This window comes from Petromyzon marinus, chromosome 67, assembly GCF_048934315.1.
Source record: "Petromyzon marinus isolate PM22_M1 ecotype Great Lakes invasive population chromosome 67, UKy_Petmar_22M1.pri1.0, whole genome shotgun sequence".
Taxonomy (NCBI): domain Eukaryota; kingdom Metazoa; phylum Chordata; class Hyperoartia; order Petromyzontiformes; family Petromyzontidae; genus Petromyzon; species Petromyzon marinus.
Genome location: NC_133733.1, coordinates 5,271,946 through 5,290,129, shown reverse-complemented (window position 1 = coordinate 5,290,129; position 18,184 = coordinate 5,271,946). Strand labels below are relative to the sequence as shown.

Here is an 18,184-nt window from a genome sequence, read left to right as displayed (position 1 = left end):
CCAGGCACCCCACCAGGCACCCCACCAGGCACCCCACCAGGCACCCCACCAGGCACCCCACCAGACACCCAACCAGACACCCCACCAGGCACCCCACCAGGCACCCCACCAGGCACCCCACCAGGCACCCCACCAGGCACCCCACCAGGCACCCCACCAGACACCCCACCAGGCACCCCACCAGACACCCCACCAGACACCCCACCAGACACCCCACCAGACACCCCACCAGGCACCCCACCAGGCACCCCACCAGGCACCCCACCAGGCACCCCACCAGGCACCCCACCTGTTTAGACGAGGCGTAGAGGGGGTTGTCTACGAGCTCCGACACGGCCGGAGTGCAGTCGTCATAGAAGAATGGCCGCGGTGGGAACTGCGATGGAGAGAGGCCGCCCGGCGTGACGCCGGGGCCCACCGTGACGCCGGGGCCGGCCGCACCGGGCCCGGCCACCGTGGCCGTGGGCAGAGGCCCACTCCGCGTGGGGGACACGTGGCTACGTGGCCTCTCCCTGCGGCGGAGAGAGGTGACGAGGTCACGGACGGCGACGACGACGATGATGATGATGATGACGGTGATGACGATGATGACGATGGCGATGACGATGATAACGACGATGATAACGATGGCAACGACGATGATGATGATGGTGATGACGATGATGATGGTGATGATGACGATGATGACGATGGCGATGACGATGTCGATGGCGACGACGATGATGACGGTGATGACGATGATGATGATGACAGTGATGACGATGGCGATGACGATGATAACGATGGCAACGACGATGATGATGGTGATGACGATGATGATGGTGATGATGATGACAGTGATGACGATGGCGATGACGATAACGATGGCAACGACGATGATGATGACGGTGATGATGATGATGGCGATGATGATGACGATGGCAACGACGATGATGATGACGATGATGACGATGGTGACGACGATGGTAATGACGACGATGACGATAATGATGTAGATGATGGTGATGACGACGACGATGATGATGGTGATGATGACGATGATGTCCATGGTGACGACGATGATGACGACGATGATGGCGGCGATGATAACGACGGTGATGGCGACGATTACAGTGATGACGATGATGACGGCGATGATGACGACGACGGCGACGACGGCGATGATGGCGATGATGGCAATGATGACGATGACGACGTTGATGATGATGGTGATGACGATGATGATGGTGGTGATGACAGTGGTGACGATAATAATAATTACATTCATATCAAAGCACCGTACAGGGCACGGCATGAAAACAATGATATTCTAAACACACTTTTTACAATCCATTCACGAAACGAACTCAAATTTCAATGAGCGGATGCATTTTAATAGGTTCTGAGATCGCATCTGTCACACGTCCACAGGCTTTGCAGCGAGAGATTCCCTCTTTAGATCTCCCCGGAGGAGCGTCCCGTAGCCTGGGGGCTACACGGTGGACACATCGCGGTTGCCCGCAGACCAAATCCTCTACAGGGGAATGCGGTGAAGGATCTGCATCCCCAGATCTCGGTGACCTTGAGGGGCCGGTATGGGTTGCAGCATGCCAATGATGCAGGCATGGGGCAAAGCGGCTCAACTGCTTTGTTACGTTAACAATAGGAACACACGTGAGAGCGGAAGCCATCGCGGGGAGATGTTGCAAATTGATCAGTAGCCTCCTTATCCAGGGGGGGGGGGGGGAGGGGGGAGGGGTTAGACATCGCCCCAAGTCTATGAGCGAGGCGAGACGGGGACACGGAGCAAGCTTCCTCCGCACCCGAGGGGCGGGGAGAAAGGATCGGGCCCCCACCCACCCCACCGGGGGTTGATTTTCCCGAAATGGATGGGGTATGTGAAGTGGCTTGTCGATCCTTGCAAACACGAGCCTCGAAGGACCGATATGGAACATCGCAGATGACCGCCCGCCCGCCCCCCCGCTGCCCCGGGATTTGTGACTTCCCTGTAGCCTCGAGCTCATTCCACACTGAACGGTGAGGCCGACGGGCGACGGATACTTCAGGCCGAGATTTCGGAGCACGAGGAGAGGGCCAAGGGCCGACCTGCTCCCTCCCTCGCGACCCCCACTCCACCCCGAGCGACCCCCAAATTGGACAGGCGTGGGAGCAGATGAAAAATCTCCCGCGGATACGAAGCGTTCCCAAATAGCTCGATGAGATCTGAACCGATGGAGAGCATCATTAGACCTCCTTTGCCAGTACCAAAATGTAATAATAGGGTTTTTCCCCTTTTTTTATATGTAGATGCTCACCCCGAGCCCTCATTACTTTGATAGTGCATTGTCTTTGAGCTGTGTGACGCCTTTTGGCGTCATGTGGTCGAGCAACCAATTGGGTCGAGGCTCAAAAGAAAGCCGTCCCTTGGTGTGGACCAATCAGTTTCAAGGACAATGCATCATATATTATCATAGTAGGTTTTTTGTTTGCATTTTGACTGCAGGTATTGTAGGTTAATGCAGTAAACATGAATCCTTGTAAAACAGGTTTCATTTTTGTTGCCAGAAAAAAGGGGAAAACCCTATTATTATTATTATTATATCTTGGTACTGGCAAAGGAGCTCTTAAGGATGTACATGCTCACCCCGAGCCCTCATTACTTTGATAGTGGCATCGTCTTTGAGCTGTGTGACGCCTTTTGGCGTCCTCTGGTCTAGCACCAATTGGGTCGAGGCTCAAAAGAAAGCCGTCCCCTTGATGTGGACCAATCAGTTTCAAGGACAATGCATCATCATATATTATCATAGTGTGTTTTTGTTTGCATTTTGACTGCAGGTATTGTGGGTTAATGCAGTAATTATTCAACTGATTTATCATTCAGGGTTCCCCCCCCCCCCCGTTACGACAACACATGCTACGCAGGCCCCGGGCTTGGCTTCATCCGGCACCGGGCGCGGCCACTTTCCGCGGAGCTCGGCAAAAGACCCGTGGAGGATCGGAGCGGTCGACTCAAAGCGGGCGATGGGCCCGGCGGTGGCGGAAGCCACGCGACGGACGCTGCGCTTGGATAAGCAAGGGGATGGCCGCGGGTCGCGGAGACTGGGCAGACTCGGGGTAACGTCGGTCGCCCGAAGCCACCGCGCCTGACAGTTGCTACGTGGCCTATCGCGATAGGTGTGTAACTCAGACGGAGAGGTGCGGGGGGTCTGGTTCAACGGGAGGAAAGTGAGATTGTGGAAGGCCAGGTCGGAGACGGGAACAAGGGAGCCGAGGTGCTGATCAACAATGAAATTATTCGACAACAAAGCCTTGGTGTGTGTGCGCGCGTGTGTGTGTGTACGTGGCAAAACAACCCCCTACCTCCTCGCGGTGCCGGACGGGCAACTCTGTCGTGGACAGCGCTGTGGGGGGAGATCCAATTTTGATTGGCTCCTCCCCTCATGGCATATGTGTCCACCACAGGGGCTAAACGGGGGCTCTGGATGGGTGCGAGGGGCTGGTAACCCCTTCACCTTCAATTAATTACCACGAAACCACGAATTAAACTGAAATATGTAACAACTAAGCTTGTGCCGGAGGCCCCGGGGGGCCAGGCGTCTATGACGTCTCCTGGCCAAACCCCAATTGGCGGAGCCAGGAGATTGAATACCTACCCTCGGGGCTACTCCAGAAACAACGAAAAGCCACTACGGGTGGCCACGTGGAATGTTCGAACGCTCACTGCAGAGGAGAGGCTGCCACTCCTCTGTCGGGAGCTGGACCGGTACCGCCTGGATCTATGCGGCATTCAGGAGGTCCGGTGGACCGGCTCTGGCTCCTGCCACCATGAGGGGTGGACAGTCCTCTACTCGGGGCAGCAGACTGCCAAACAACAGGGTGTGGGTCTTCTTTTGAACAAAAGAATGAAGGGGGCGTGGGAGCGTGGCGGTGAGGTGTGGGAAGCTGTAAGCCCCAGGCTACTTTGGGCTCACCTTCCCATCAACCGGAGGCGAGGAATGGTGGTCGTGGTTACTTATGCCCCCACCGAAGATGAACATCCGTGGAGGGATGCAGGCAAAGCCGATGAGTCAGATGCCTTCTATGACCTCCTGTCACAGGTGCTGGCTAAAGTGGCCCCTCGGGATAGAGTCATCATGTTGGGTGACTTCAATGCCCGAGTTGGTCATGATACTGGCACCTGGTCTGGAGTGATTGGAGGGCATGGGCCAGATCAGCTCAATAACAACAGTAGGAGGCTGCTAGATTTTTGTGCAGCCCATGGGCTTGTAATTACCAACACGCTGTTCCGGCATCGGCGCATCCACACAACATCATGGATGCATGCCGGGTCCAAGCAAGAACATCTGCTGGACTACATAGTGACGGACCAGCGAATGCGAGCCCATGTCCTTGACACCAGGACCTACCGTGGAGCTGATCTGCCCTCTGACCATCGACTAGTCATCTGTAAGATGCGCCTGCCATTCTTCCACTCCGGTGGTGGGTGTACACCCAGGACCCCATTCCAACCTAAAGTGGCCTGGTCTCAGTTATCTGATGAAAGTTGCAAGCGAGAATTTCATCATCGCTTGCGGCTGGGATTGGCATCGTCCCCGACTCCTCCTGATGTCGAGGGTAAATGGGCGAGGTTTAGGACTGTGACTCATGCAGCTGCAATGGCTGCTTTGGGTACGCGGTCCAGACCTCCCCAGACACCCTGGCTGACAGAGGAGTTGTTCAGGATGGTTGAGAAAAAGCGACAGGCCCACTGTCATCGGCTACAGAATCCCACGTCAGAGAATGAGGAGGCTTACCGCAGCCTTCGCTCGGAGGTTCGGAGAGCCGTGAGGCGCTGCAAGGATGGGTGGTGGTCGCGGGTTGCTGAGGAGATGGAGTCTGCCTCAGTGGCCCGTGATCACAAATCTCTATTTAACTCCATCAAAAAAGTAACCTGCAGCGCCACACCTATTACCATCATTAGGGGAAAAAACGGTGATCCAATTTCCGACCACCAGATACAGGTTCGCAGATTTGCTGAGCATTTCTGTGAGGTCCTGGGGGAGGGAAAATCCCTCAGCCAGGAAAACATCGTGGCACAAAGTGAGGATGACCCTGCTGAGGCTGCGGTGCCTCAAATATTGGATGAAGTCACCCCCTGTGAGTGGCTGGCTGAGGTTCCATCTGCTGAGGAAGTATTGAAGGCGATCCGGAGTCTGAGACCAGGAAAGGCAGCGGGCAGAGATGATCTCCCAAGCGAAATGCTGAGGGAGGGTGGCGTTTGTGCACAGACTGCCCTATATGACATCATAACAACAGTCTGGACCACTGGAAGGGTTCCGCAGGATTGGAAGGATGCCATGGTGGTCCCCCTTTTTAAGAAGGGGGACCGCACAGACTGTAACAACTACAGGGGCATCTCACTCCTCAGTTTGCCGGGAAAGGTCCTGGCAAGGATTATTCAGCATCGCCTTGCCAGGCACGCTGAGGAGAGGCTTGCGGAGCCCCAATGCGGTTTCAGGAAAGGGCGGTCCTGCACAGATGCCATATTTTCTGTCCGTCTGCTACAGCAGAGGTGTAGGGAATTTCAACAAGACCTACATCTCTGCTTTATTGACCTGGTCAAGGCCTATGATACCATCAGTAGGCCTGGGCTCTGGGTCGTTCTTCGTGCTTTTGGAGTACCTGACCCTCTGCTCACGATCATTAAGGACCTTCATGATGGTGAGCGGGCCCGGGTAAAACTACGTGGCCGGGAGTCAGAGCCATTCCCTGTACACCTTGGGGTGCGACAGGGATGTCCTCTGGCTCCCACATTATTTAACATCTAATTTGACCACGTAGTTCGTGAAGCCTTCAATAGCTGTACCGGGGGAATCTCCATATGGTACAGATATAATGGGAGGCTAATCGATGCCCGGGTGCGGTCAAGGGATGGCTCCCTATTGCTCAACCACATTATGTATGCTGATGATTTGGTAATAGCTGCTCAGTCAGAGGAGGAGTTGGAGACGCTGCTGCTGAGACTGGAGCGTGCCACTAAGAGGTGGGGCCTTACCATCAGCCCCACCAAAACTAAGCACCTGCCTGGGTATTTTGTACCATCGGACACTCCACCCCCACAACTCCCAATCGGTGATGGGGCAGTTGTGGAGAGAGTGGAGAGTTTCCCATACCTGGGCAGTGTGCTTATGACTGGCTCCAGTTTAACAGCAGAGGTCTCACTCCGAATCAGTCGAGCGGCAATATCTTTTCATCGGTTGCGTAACGCTGTGTGGAAGCTACCTGGTCTGTCGCTCTGCACTAAGCTTCAGGTCTTCTCGGCCACGGTCATTCCCTCCCTTCTCTACGTTTGCGAAACGTGGACCCCCCTATTGGAACATCTTCGCCGGTTAGAAACATTTAGGCTGGCCTGCCTACGATCCATCCTGGGTTTAACCAGACTGGATTGTGTGAGGAGCTCACAAATCCTTGAAAGATCTGGGCAGGGTCCCATCGGTGAGCTCCTCCGGCAGGCAAGGCTGCGATGGCTGGGTCATGTAGCCCGCATGCCCAACCACCGCATACCGAAACAGCTTTTGTTTGGCCGGATTGAGGGGGCTAAGCGGGCGCGGCACGGGCTAGAGAACAGATGGAGTGATGTGGTACAGGAGGACGTGGAGCTGAGTGGACTTGCCGATGACTGGTACCAGCGGTGTCAAGATCGGCCTCTGTGGAGGAGGCTCGTGAAGGACGCTACTGGGCAGTTGGAGGCAGTCGCCCTCCAACAACAACGGAGGGCGGAGGAGCGACGCTCACAACAACGAGCGGAACGCCGGGTGGCTAAAGCACAGCAGGTTGGCACAGTAGGGGGCACAGGTGGTGCATCAGCCAGTCATCTCAGTCAGCCGACCCGTGGCACCTGGGTCTGCCCAGTGACCTGCCAGCGGGCGTTCGACACTTCACGTGGCCTCAGGGTGCACATAGCCTGGCACAAGCGTCGTGGTGACGTCACCGCCACTTAGTGGCGAATGGCGGTTGTTGTTGTTGTGTGTACGTGTGTATACGTGTGTGTATGTGTGTAAGTGTGTGCGTGTGTGTATGTGTGTACGTGTACGCGTGTGTACGTGTGTGTGTGGGGAGCGATAGTGTAGCGGTTAGCGCTACGCTGCGCTATGAACCTGGCGACCCGGGTTCGATTCCCGCTCACGGCCAATACCAATGACGATTATCTGAACCGGTCCCGGGCCTCCCCTAGGTCGACTCAGCCTCAAATGAGTACCTGGTGCGGTGTGTAAACATTGCCACTAGGGAGACAAAGGCGGTCGGGCGTGGTGCTGGCCATCCACCCCCTCGTGTACCGTTCCGGCCTTCATAGGTGCTCGCTAACAGCACTTGTCTGTTAAGGCTACACGGGGGATCTTTGGTGTGTGTACGTGTGTGTGTGTGCGTGTGTGTGCGCGCGCGTGTGTGCGCGCGCGTGTGTGCGCGCGCGTGTGTGCGCGCGCGTGTGTGCGCGCGCGTGTGTGCGTGTGTACGCGTGTGTGCGTGTGTACGCGTGTGTGCGTGTGTACGTGTGTGTACGTGTGTGCGTGTGTACGTGTGTGCGTGTGTACGTGTGTGTGTGTACGTGTGTGTGTGTGTACGTGTGTGCGTGCACGTGTGTGCGTGCACGTGTGTGTGCGTGCACGTGTGTGTGCGTGCACGTGTGTGCACGTGTGTGTGTGCACGTGTGTGCACGTGTGTGTGTGCACGTGTGTGTGTGCACGTGTGTGTGTGTGCACGTGTGTGTGTGTACGTGTGTGTGTGTGTACGTGTGTGTGTGTACGTGTATGTGTGTACGTGTGTGTGTGTACATGTGTGTGTACCTGTGTGCTCTGGACGGGTGCGAGGGGCTGGTAACCCCTCCACCTTCAATTAATTACCACTAAACCACGAGTTAAACTGAAATATGTAACTAATAAGCTTGTGCCGGAGGCCCCGGGGGGCCAGGCGTCTATGAGGTATTCTGGCCACGTGGCATGTTCGAACGCTCACTGCGGAGGAGAGGCTGCCACTCCTCTGTCGGGAGCTGGACCGGTACCGCCTGGATCTATGTGGCATTCAGGAGGTCCTGTGGACCGGCTCTGGTTCCTGCCACCATGAGGGGTGGACAGTCCTCTACTCGGGACAGCAGATTGCCAAACAACAGGGTGTGGCTCTTCTTTTGGTCAAAAGAATGAAGGGGGCGTGGGAGCGTGGCGGTGAGGTGTGGGAAGCTGTAAGCCCCAGGCTACTGGGGCTTACAGCTGATGAGTCAGATGCCTTCTATGGCCTCCTGTCACAGGTGCTGGCTAAAGTGGCCCCTTGGGATAGAGTCATCATGTTGGGTGACTTCAATGCCCGAGTTGGTCATGATACTGGCACCTGGTCTGGAGTGATTGGAGGGCATGGGCCAGATCAGCTCAATAACAACGGTAGGAGGCTGCTAGATTTTTGTGCAGCCCATGGGCTTGTAATTACCAACACGCTGTTCCGGCATTGGCGCATCCACACAACATCATGGATGCATGCCGGGTCCAAGCAAGAACATCTGCTGGACTACATAGTGACGGACCAGCGGATGCGAGCCCATGTCCTTGACACCAGGACCTACCGTGGAGCTGATCTGCCCTCTGACCATCGACTAGTCATCTGTAAGATGCACCTGCCATTCTTCCACTCCGGTGGTGGGTGTACACCCAGGACCCCATTCCAACCTAAAGTGGCCTGGTCTCAGTTATCTGATGAAAGTTTGAAGTGAAAATTTCATCATCGCTTGCGGCTGGGATTGGCATCGTCCCCGACTCCTCCTGATGTCGAGGGTAAATGGGCGAGGTTTAGGACTGTGACTCATGCAGCTGCAATGGCTGCTTTGGGTACGCGGTCCAGACCTCCCCAGAGACCCTGGCTGACAGAGGAGGTGTTCAGGATGGTTGAGAAAAAGCGACAGGCCCACTGTCATCGGCTACAGAATCCCATGTCAGAGAATGAGGAGACTTACCGCAGCCTTCGCTCGGAGGTTCGGAGAGCCGTGAGGCGCTGCAAGGATGGGTGGTGGTCGCGGGTTGCTGAGGAGATGGAGTCTGCCTCAGTGGCCCGTGATCACAAATCTCTATTTAACTCCATCAAAAAAGTAACCTGCAGCACCACACCTATTACCATCATTAGGGGAAAAAATGGTGATCCAATCTCCGACCCCCAGGAACAGGTTTGCAGATTTGCTGAGCATTTCTGTGAGGTCCTGGGGGAAGGAAAATCCCTCAGCCAGGAAAATATCGTGGCACAAAGTGAGGATGACCCTGCTGAGGCTGCGGTGCCTCAAATATTGGATGAAGTCACCCCCTGTGAGTGGCTGGCTGAGGTTCCATCTGCTGAGGAAGTATTGAAGGCGATCCGGAGTCTGAGACCAGGAAAGGCAGCGGGCAGAGATGATCTCCCAAGCGAAATGCTGAGGGAGGGTGGCGTTTGTGCACAGACTGCCCTATATGACATCATAACAACAGTCTGGACCACTGGAAGGGTTCCGCAGGATTGGAAGGATGCCATGGTGGTCCCCCTTTTTAAGAAGGGGGACCGCACAGACTGTAACAACTACAGGGGCATCTCACTCCTCAGTTTGCCGGGAAAGGTCCTGGCAAGGATTATTCAGCATCGCCTTGCCAGGCACGCTGAGGAGAGGCTTGCGGAGCCCCAATGCGGTTTCAGGAAAGGGCGGTCCTGCACAGATGCCATATTTTCTGTCCGTCTGCTACAGCAGAGGTGTAGGGAATTCCAACAAGACCTACATCTCTGCTTTATTGACCTGGTCAAGGCCTATGATACCATCAGTAGGCCTGGGCTCTGGGTCGTTCTTCGTGCTTTTGGAGTACCTGACCCTCTGCTCACGATCATTAAGGACCTTCATGATGGTGAGCGGGCCCGGGTAAAACTACGTGGCCGGGAGTCAGAGCCATTCCCTGTACACCTTGGGGTGCGACAGGGATGTCCTCTGGCTCCCACATTATTTAACATCTAATTTGACCACGTAGTTCGTGAAGCCTTCAATAGCTGTACCGGGGGAATCTCCATATGGTACAGATATAATGGGAGGCTAATCGATGCCCGGGTGCGGTCAAGGGATGGCTCCCTATTGCTCAACCACATTATGTATGCTGATGATTTGGTAATAGCTGCTCAGTCAGAGGAGGAGTTGGAGACGCTGCTGCTGAGACTGGAGCGTGCCACTAAGAGGTGGGGCCTTACCATCAGCCCCACCAAAACTAAGCACCTGCCTGGGTATTTTGTACCATCGGACACTCCACCCCCACAACTCCCAATCGGTGATGGGGCAGTTGTGGAGAGAGTGGAGAGTTTCCCATACCTGGGCAGTGTGCTTATGACTGGCTCCAGTTTAACAGCAGAGGTCTCACTCCGAATCAGTCGAGCGGCAATATCTTTTCATCGGTTGCGTAACGCTGTGTGGAAGCTACCTGGTCTGTCGCTCTGCACTAAGCTTCAGGTCTTCTCGGCCACGGTCATTCCCTCCCTTCTCTACGTTTGCGAAACGTGGACCCCCCTATTGGAACATCTTCGCCGGTTAGAAACATTTAGGCTGGCCTGCCTACGATCCATCCTGGGTTTAACCAGACTGGATTGTGTGAGGAGCTCACAAATCCTTGAAAGATCTGGGCAGGGTCCCATCGGTGAGCTCCTCCGGCAGGCAAGGCTGCGATGGCTGGGTCATGTAGCCCGCATGCCCAACCACCGCATGCCGAAACAGCTTTTGTTTGGCCGGATTGAGGGGGCTAAGCGGGCGCGGCACGGGCTAGAGAAGAGATGGAGTGATGTGGTACAGGAGGACGTGGAGCTGAGTGGACTTGCCGATGACTGGTACCAGCGGTGTCAAGATCGGCCTCTGTGGAGGAGGCTCGTGAAGGACGCTACTGGGCAGTTGGAGGCAGTCGCCCTCCAACAACAACGGAGGGCGGAGGAGCGACGCTCACAACAACGAGCGGAACGCCGGGTGGCTAAAGCACAGCAGGTTGGCACAGTAGGGGGCACAGGTGGTGCATCAGCCAGTCATCTCAGTCAGCCGACCCGTGGCACCTGGGTCTGCCCAGTGACCTCCTGCCAGCGGGCGTTCGACACTTCACGTGGCCTCACGGTGCACATAGCCTGGCACAAGCGTCGTGGTGACGTCACCGCCACTTAGTGGCGAATGGCGGTTGTTGTTGTTGTGTGTATGTGTGTATACGTGTGTGTATGTGTGTAAGTGTGTGCGTGTGTGTATGTGTGTACGTGTACGCGTGTGTACGTGTGTGTGTGGGGAGCGATAGTGTAGCGGTTAGCGCTACGCTGCGCTATGAACCTGGCGACCCGGGTTCGATTCCCGCTCACGGCCAATACCAATGACGATTATCTGAACCGGTCCCGGGCCTCCCCTAGGTCGACTCAGCCTCAAATGAGTACCTGGTGCGGTGTGTAAACATTGCCACTAGGGAGACAAAGGCGGTCGGGCGTGGTGCTGGCCATCCACCCCCTCGTGTACCGTTCCGGCCTTCATAGGTGCTCGCTAACAGCACTTGTCTGTTAAGGCTACACGGGGGATCTTTGGTGTGTGTACGTGTGTGTGTGTGCGTGTGTGTGCGCGCGCGTGTGTGCGCGCGCGTGTGTGCGCGCGCGTGTGTGCGCGCGCGTGTGTGCGTGTGTACGCGTGTGTGCGTGTGTACGCGTGTGTGCGTGTGTACGTGTGTGTACGTGTGTGCGTGTGTACGTGTGTGCGTGTGTACGTGTGTGTGTGTACGTGTGTGTGTGTGTACGTGTGTGCGTGCACGTGTGTGCGTGCACGTGTGTGTGCGTGCACGTGTGTGTGCGTGCACGTGTGTGCACGTGTGTGTGTGCACGTGTGTGTACGTGTGTGTGTGCACGTGTGTGTGTGCACGTGTGTGTGTGCACGTGTGTGTGTGTGCACGTGTGTGTGTGTACGTGTGTGTGTGTGTACGTGTGTGTGTGTACGTGTATGTGTGTACGTGTGTGTGTGTACATGTGTGTGTACCTGTGTGCTCTGGACGGGTGCGAGGGGCTGGTAACCCCTCCACCTTCAATTAATTACCACTAAACCACGAGTTAAACTGAAATATGTAACTAATAAGCTTGTGCCGGAGGCCCCGGGGGGCCAGGCGTCTATGAGGTATTCTGGCCACGTGGCATGTTCGAACGCTCACTGCGGAGGAGAGGCTGCCACTCCTCTGTCGGGAGCTGGACCGGTACCGCCTGGATCTATGTGGCATTCAGGAGGTCCTGTGGACCGGCTCTGGTTCCTGCCACCATGAGGGGTGGACAGTCCTCTACTCGGGACAGCAGATTGCCAAACAACAGGGTGTGGCTCTTCTTTTGGTCAAAAGAATGAAGGGGGCGTGGGAGCGTGGCGGTGAGGTGTGGGAAGCTGTAAGCCCCAGGCTACTGGGGCTTACAGCTGATGAGTCAGATGCCTTCTATGGCCTCCTGTCACAGGTGCTGGCTAAAGTGGCCCCTTGGGATAGAGTCATCATGTTGGGTGACTTCAATGCCCGAGTTGGTCATGATACTGGCACCTGGTCTGGAGTGATTGGAGGGCATGGGCCAGATCAGCTCAATAACAACGGTAGGAGGCTGCTAGATTTTTGTGCAGCCCATGGGCTTGTAATTACCAACACGCTGTTCCGGCATTGGCGCATCCACACAACATCATGGATGCATGCCGGGTCCAAGCAAGAACATCTGCTGGACTACATAGTGACGGACCAGCGGATGCGAGCCCATGTCCTTGACACCAGGACCTACCGTGGAGCTGATCTGCCCTCTGACCATCGACTAGTCATCTGTAAGATGCACCTGCCATTCTTCCACTCCGGTGGTGGGTGTACACCCAGGACCCCATTCCAACCTAAAGTGGCCTGGTCTCAGTTATCTGATGAAAGTTTGAAGTGAAAATTTCATCATCGCTTGCGGCTGGGATTGGCATCGTCCCCGACTCCTCCTGATGTCGAGGGTAAATGGGCGAGGTTTAGGACTGTGACTCATGCAGCTGCAATGGCTGCTTTGGGTACGCGGTCCAGACCTCCCCAGAGACCCTGGCTGACAGAGGAGGTGTTCAGGATGGTTGAGAAAAAGCGACAGGCCCACTGTCATCGGCTACAGAATCCCATGTCAGAGAATGAGGAGACTTACCGCAGCCTTCGCTCGGAGGTTCGGAGAGCCGTGAGGCGCTGCAAGGATGGGTGGTGGTCGCGGGTTGCTGAGGAGATGGAGTCTGCCTCAGTGGCCCGTGATCACAAATCTCTATTTAACTCCATCAAAAAAGTAACCTGCAGCACCACACCTATTACCATCATTAGGGGAAAAAATGGTGATCCAATCTCCGACCCCCAGGAACAGGTTTGCAGATTTGCTGAGCATTTCTGTGAGGTCCTGGGGGAAGGAAAATCCCTCAGCCAGGAAAATATCGTGGCACAAAGTGAGGATGACCCTGCTGAGGCTGCGGTGCCTCAAATATTGGAAGAAGTCACCCCCTGTGAGTGGCTGGCTGAGGTGCCATCTGTTGAGGAAGTACTGAAGGTGATCCGGAGTCTGAGACCAGGAAAGGCAGCGGGCAGAGATGATCTCCCAAGCAAAATGCTGAGGGAGGGTGGCGTTTGTGCACAGACTGCCCTATATGACATCATAACAACGGTCTGGACCACTGGATGGGTTCTGCAGGATTGGAAGGATGCCCTGGTGGTCCCGCTTTTTAAGAAGGGGGACCGCACAGACTGTAACAACTACAGGGGCATCTCACTCCTCAGTGTGCCGGGAAAGGTCCTGGCAAGGATTATTCAGCATCGCCTTGCCAGGCACGCTGAGGAGAGGCTTGCGGAGCCCCAATGTGGTTTCAGGAAAGGGCGGTCCTGCACAGAGGCCATATTTTCTGTCCGTCTGCTACAGCAGAGGTGTAGGGAATTCCAACAAGACCTACATCTCTGCTTTATTTACCTGGTCAAGGCCTATGATACCATCAGTAGGCCTGGGCTCTGGGTTGTTCTTCGTGCTTTTGGAGTACCTGACCCTCTGCTCACGATCATTAAGGACCGTCATGATGGTGAGCGGGCCCGGGTAAAACTACGTGGCCGGGAGTCAGAGCCATTCCCTGTACACCTTGGGGTGCGACAGGGATGTCCTCTGGCTCCCACATTATTTAACATCTATTTTGACCACGTAGTTCGTGAAGCCTTCAATAGCTGTACCGGGGGAATCTCCATATGGTACAGATATAATAGGAGGCTGATCGATGCCTGGGTGCGGTCAAGGGATGGCTCCCTATTGCTCAACCACATTATGTATGCTGATGATTTGGTAATAGCTGCTCATTCAGAGGAGCAGTTGGAGACGCTGCTGCTGAGACTGGAGCGTGCCACTAAGAGGTGGGGCCTTACCATCAGCCCCACCAAAACTAAGCACCTGCCTGGGTATTTTGTACCATCGGACACTCCACCCCCACAACTCCCAATCGGTGATGGGGCAGTTGTGGAGAGAGTGGAGAGTTTCCCATACCTGGGCAGTGTGCTTATGACTGGCTCCAGTTTAACAGCAGAGGTCTCACTCCGAATCAGTCGAGCGGCAATATCTTTTCATCGGTTGCGTAACGCTGTGTGGAAGCTACCTGGTCTGTCGCTCCGCACTAAGCTTCAGGTCTTCTCGGCCACGGTCATTCCCTCCCTTCTCTACGTTTGCGAAACGTGGACCCCCCTATTGGAACATCTTCGCCGGTTAGAAACATTTAGGCTGGCCTGCCTACGATCCATCCTGGGTTTAACCAGACTGGATTGTGTGAGGAGCTCACAAATCCTTGAAAGATCTGGGCAGGGTCCCATCGGTGAGCTCCTCCGGCAGGCAAGGCTGCGATGGCTGGGTCATGTAGCCCGCATGCCCAACCACCGCATGCCGAAACAGCTTTTGTTTGGGCGGATCGAGGGGGCTAAGCGGGCGCGGCACGGGCTAGAGAAGAGATAGAGTGATGTGGTACAGGAGGACGTGGAGCTGAGTGGACTTGCCGATGACTGGTACCAGCGGTGTCAAGATCGGCCTCTGTGGAGGAGGCTCGTGAAGGACGCTACTGGGCAGTTGGAGGCAGTCGCCCTCCAACAACAACGGAGGGCGGAGGAGCGACGCTCAGAACAACGAGCGGAGCGCCGGGTGGCTAAAGCACAGCAGGTTGGCACAGTAGGGGGCACAGGTGGTGCATCAGCCAGTCATCTAAGTCAGTCGACCCGTGGCACCTGGGTCTGCCCCGTGACCTCCTGCCAGCGGGTGTTCGACACTTCACGTGGCCTCAGGGTGCACATAGCCTGGCACAAGTGTCGTGGTGACGTCACCGCCACTTAGTGGCGAATGGCGGTTGTTGTTGTTGTGTATGTGTGTGTATGTGTGTGTATGTGTGTGTGTATGTGTATGTGTGTATGTGTGTGTGTATGTGTGTGTATGTGTGTGTGTATGTGTGTATGTGTGTGTATGTGTGTGTATGTGTGTGTATGTGTATGTGTGTGTATGTGTTTGTGTGTATGTGTGTGTATGTGTGTGTATGTGTGTGTGTGTGTATGTATTTGTGTACGTTTGTGTATGTGTGTGTATGTGTGTGTATGTGTGTGTATGTGTGTGTATGTATGTATGTGTGTATGTGCCCCCCACCTTCGTGCCGCTAATCCTCCTCCGCCACCTCTGACCGCGGCCACCGTGGGGATCGCGTTGGCAGAGAGCGGCGTCTCACCACCCGCGCCGGATGATGACGATGCCAACGCCGCCGATGAGAATGATGCTGCTGCTGCTGATGATGATGATGATGACGATGCTGATGACGATGTTGACGACGGAAAGGCAGTGGCCTCGGAATCAGCGGCGTTCCGGAATCTGCGTAAAAAAAACGGAACGGAATGAGCGAACGAAAGAATGACAGAATGAGTGAACGAATGAGTGAATGAAAGTGTGGGTGGATGAACAGACGAGTGAGAGAATGAATGAGAGAGCTAGCGAATGTGTGACCGTATGAGTGAGAGAATGAATGAAAGAATGAGCAAATGAATGAGTGAATGAATGAGTAAGTGGATGAAAGGACGAGCGAGAGAATGAATGAGAGAATGAGTGAACGTACGACTGATTGGATGAAGATACGAGTGAGAGAATGCATGAGAGAGCTAGCGAATGTGTGACCGTACGAGTGAGAATGGGAGAATAAGAAAGTGGATGAAAGGACGAGCGAGAGAATGAATGAGAGAATGAGCAAATGAATGAGTGAACGAATGAGTGAACGAAAGTGTGAGTGGATGAACAGACGAGTGAGAGAATGAATGAGAGAGCTAGCGAATGTGTGACCGTACGAGTGAGAGAACGAATGAGAGAATGAGCAAATGAATGAGTGAAGGGACTAGTGAGAGAATGGGCTGGTTCAGGTCATGTTGGTGGTTGTGGTGGTGGTGGTGATGATGATTGTGGTGGTGATTGTGGTGTTGGTGGTGATTGTAGTGGAGGTGGTGGATGTTGTGGTGGCGGTGATTGTGGTGGAGATGGTGGTAGTGGTGATTATGAAGGTGGTGGTGTTGGTGGTGGAGGTGGCAGTGGTGGAGGTGGTTGTGGTGGTGATTGTGGTGTTGGTGGTAGTGGAGGTAGTGGATGTTGTGGTGGCGGTGATTGTGGTGGAGATGGTGGTAGTGGTGATTATGAAGGTGGTGGTGTTGGTGGTCGAGGTGGCAGTGGTGGAGGTGGCTGTGGTGGTGGTGGTGATTGTGGTGTTGGTGGTAGAGGTGGTGGTGTAGGCGGTAATGGTGGTTATGGTGGTGATTGTGAAGGCGGTGGTGGTTGTGGTGGTGGTTGTGGTTGTGGTGGTGTAGGCGGTGGTGGTGGTTATGGTGGTGATTGTGAAGGCGGTGGTGGTTATGGTGGTTGTGGTGGTGGTTGTGGTGGTGGTGGTTGTGGTGGTGTAGGCGGTGGTGGTGGTTATGGTGGTGATTGTGAAGGCGGTGGTGGTTGTGGTGTTGGTTGTGGTGGTTGTGGTGGTGGTGGTTGTGGTTGTGGTGGTTGTGGTGGTTGTGGTTGTGGAGGTGTCTCACGTTGCAGGCTGCGTGTCGGCTGTGTTTGTCTCCTTCGTCTTGCCGTGAGCTCCGGCCTCGTCGCGTTCCACGCGGATCCAGTCTGCGGTGACGCACAACAACAACAACAACAACCGCCATTCGCCACTAAGTGGCGGTGCCAGGCCATGTGCACCTTGCGGCCACGTGAAGTGTCGAACGCCCGCTGGCAGACCCAGGTGCCACGGGTCGACTGACTGAGATGACTGAGATGACTGGCTGATGCACCACCTGTGCCCCCTACTGTGCCAACCTGCTGTGCTTTAGCCACCCGGCGCTCCGCTCGTTGTTGTGAGCGTCGTTCCTCCGCCCTCCGTTGTTGTTGGAGGGCGACTGCCTCCAACTGCCGAGTAGCATCCTTCACGAGCCTCCTCCACAGAGGCCGATCTTGACACCGCTGGTACCAGTCATCGGCAAGTTCACTCAGCTCCACGTCCTCCCGTACCACATCACTCCATCTCTTCTTCTCTAGCCCGTGCCACGCCCGGTTAGCCCCCTCAATCCGGCCGAGCAAAAGCTGTTTCGGCATGCGGTGGCTGGGCATGCGGGCTACATGACCCAGCCATTGCAGCCTTGCCCGCCGGAGGAGCTCACCGATGGGACCTTGCCCAGATCTTTCAAGGATTTGTGAGCTCTTCACACAATCCAGTCTGGTTAAACCCAGGATGGATCGTAGGAAGGCCAGCCTAAATGTTTCCAACCAGCGAAGATGTTCCATTAAGGGGGTCCACGTTTCACACGCGTAGAGAAGGGAGGGAATGACCGTGGCCGAGAAGACCTGAAGCTTAGTGCGGAGCGACAGACCAGGTAGCTTCCACACAGCGATACGCAACCGATGAAAAGATTGCCGCTCGACTGATTCGGAGTGAGACCTCTGCTGTTAAACTGGAGCCAGTCATGAGCACATTGCCCAGGTATGGGAAGCTCTCCACTCTCTCCACAACTGCCCCATCACCAATTGGGAGTTTTGTGGGTGGAGTGTCCGATGGTACAAAATACCCAGGCAGGTGCTTAGTTTTGGTGGGGCTGATGGTAAGGCCCCATCTCTTAGTGGCACGCTCCAGTCTCAGCAGCAGCGTCTCCAACTCCTCCTCTGAATGAGCAGCTATTACCAA

At 55.3% G+C, this 18,184-nt stretch overlaps 1 protein-coding gene across 1 annotated transcript in view; it reads right to left on the bottom strand.

Annotated features, from left to right (window-relative positions):
* Positions 1–18,184, bottom strand: part of LOC116938343 (phosphatidylinositol 3,4,5-trisphosphate 5-phosphatase 2A-like) — a 117,585-nt gene that overhangs the window by 10,066 nt on the left and 89,335 nt on the right. Inside the window, exons 24-26 of the mRNA XM_076054730.1 lie at positions 17,052–17,133; positions 15,637–15,855; positions 290–512 (exon numbers count right to left, since the gene is read on the bottom strand). Of these exons, the coding sequence (XP_075910845.1) occupies positions 290–512; positions 15,637–15,855; positions 17,052–17,133 (524 nt within the window). The remainder of the gene's footprint in view (positions 1–289; positions 513–15,636; positions 15,856–17,051; positions 17,134–18,184) is intronic.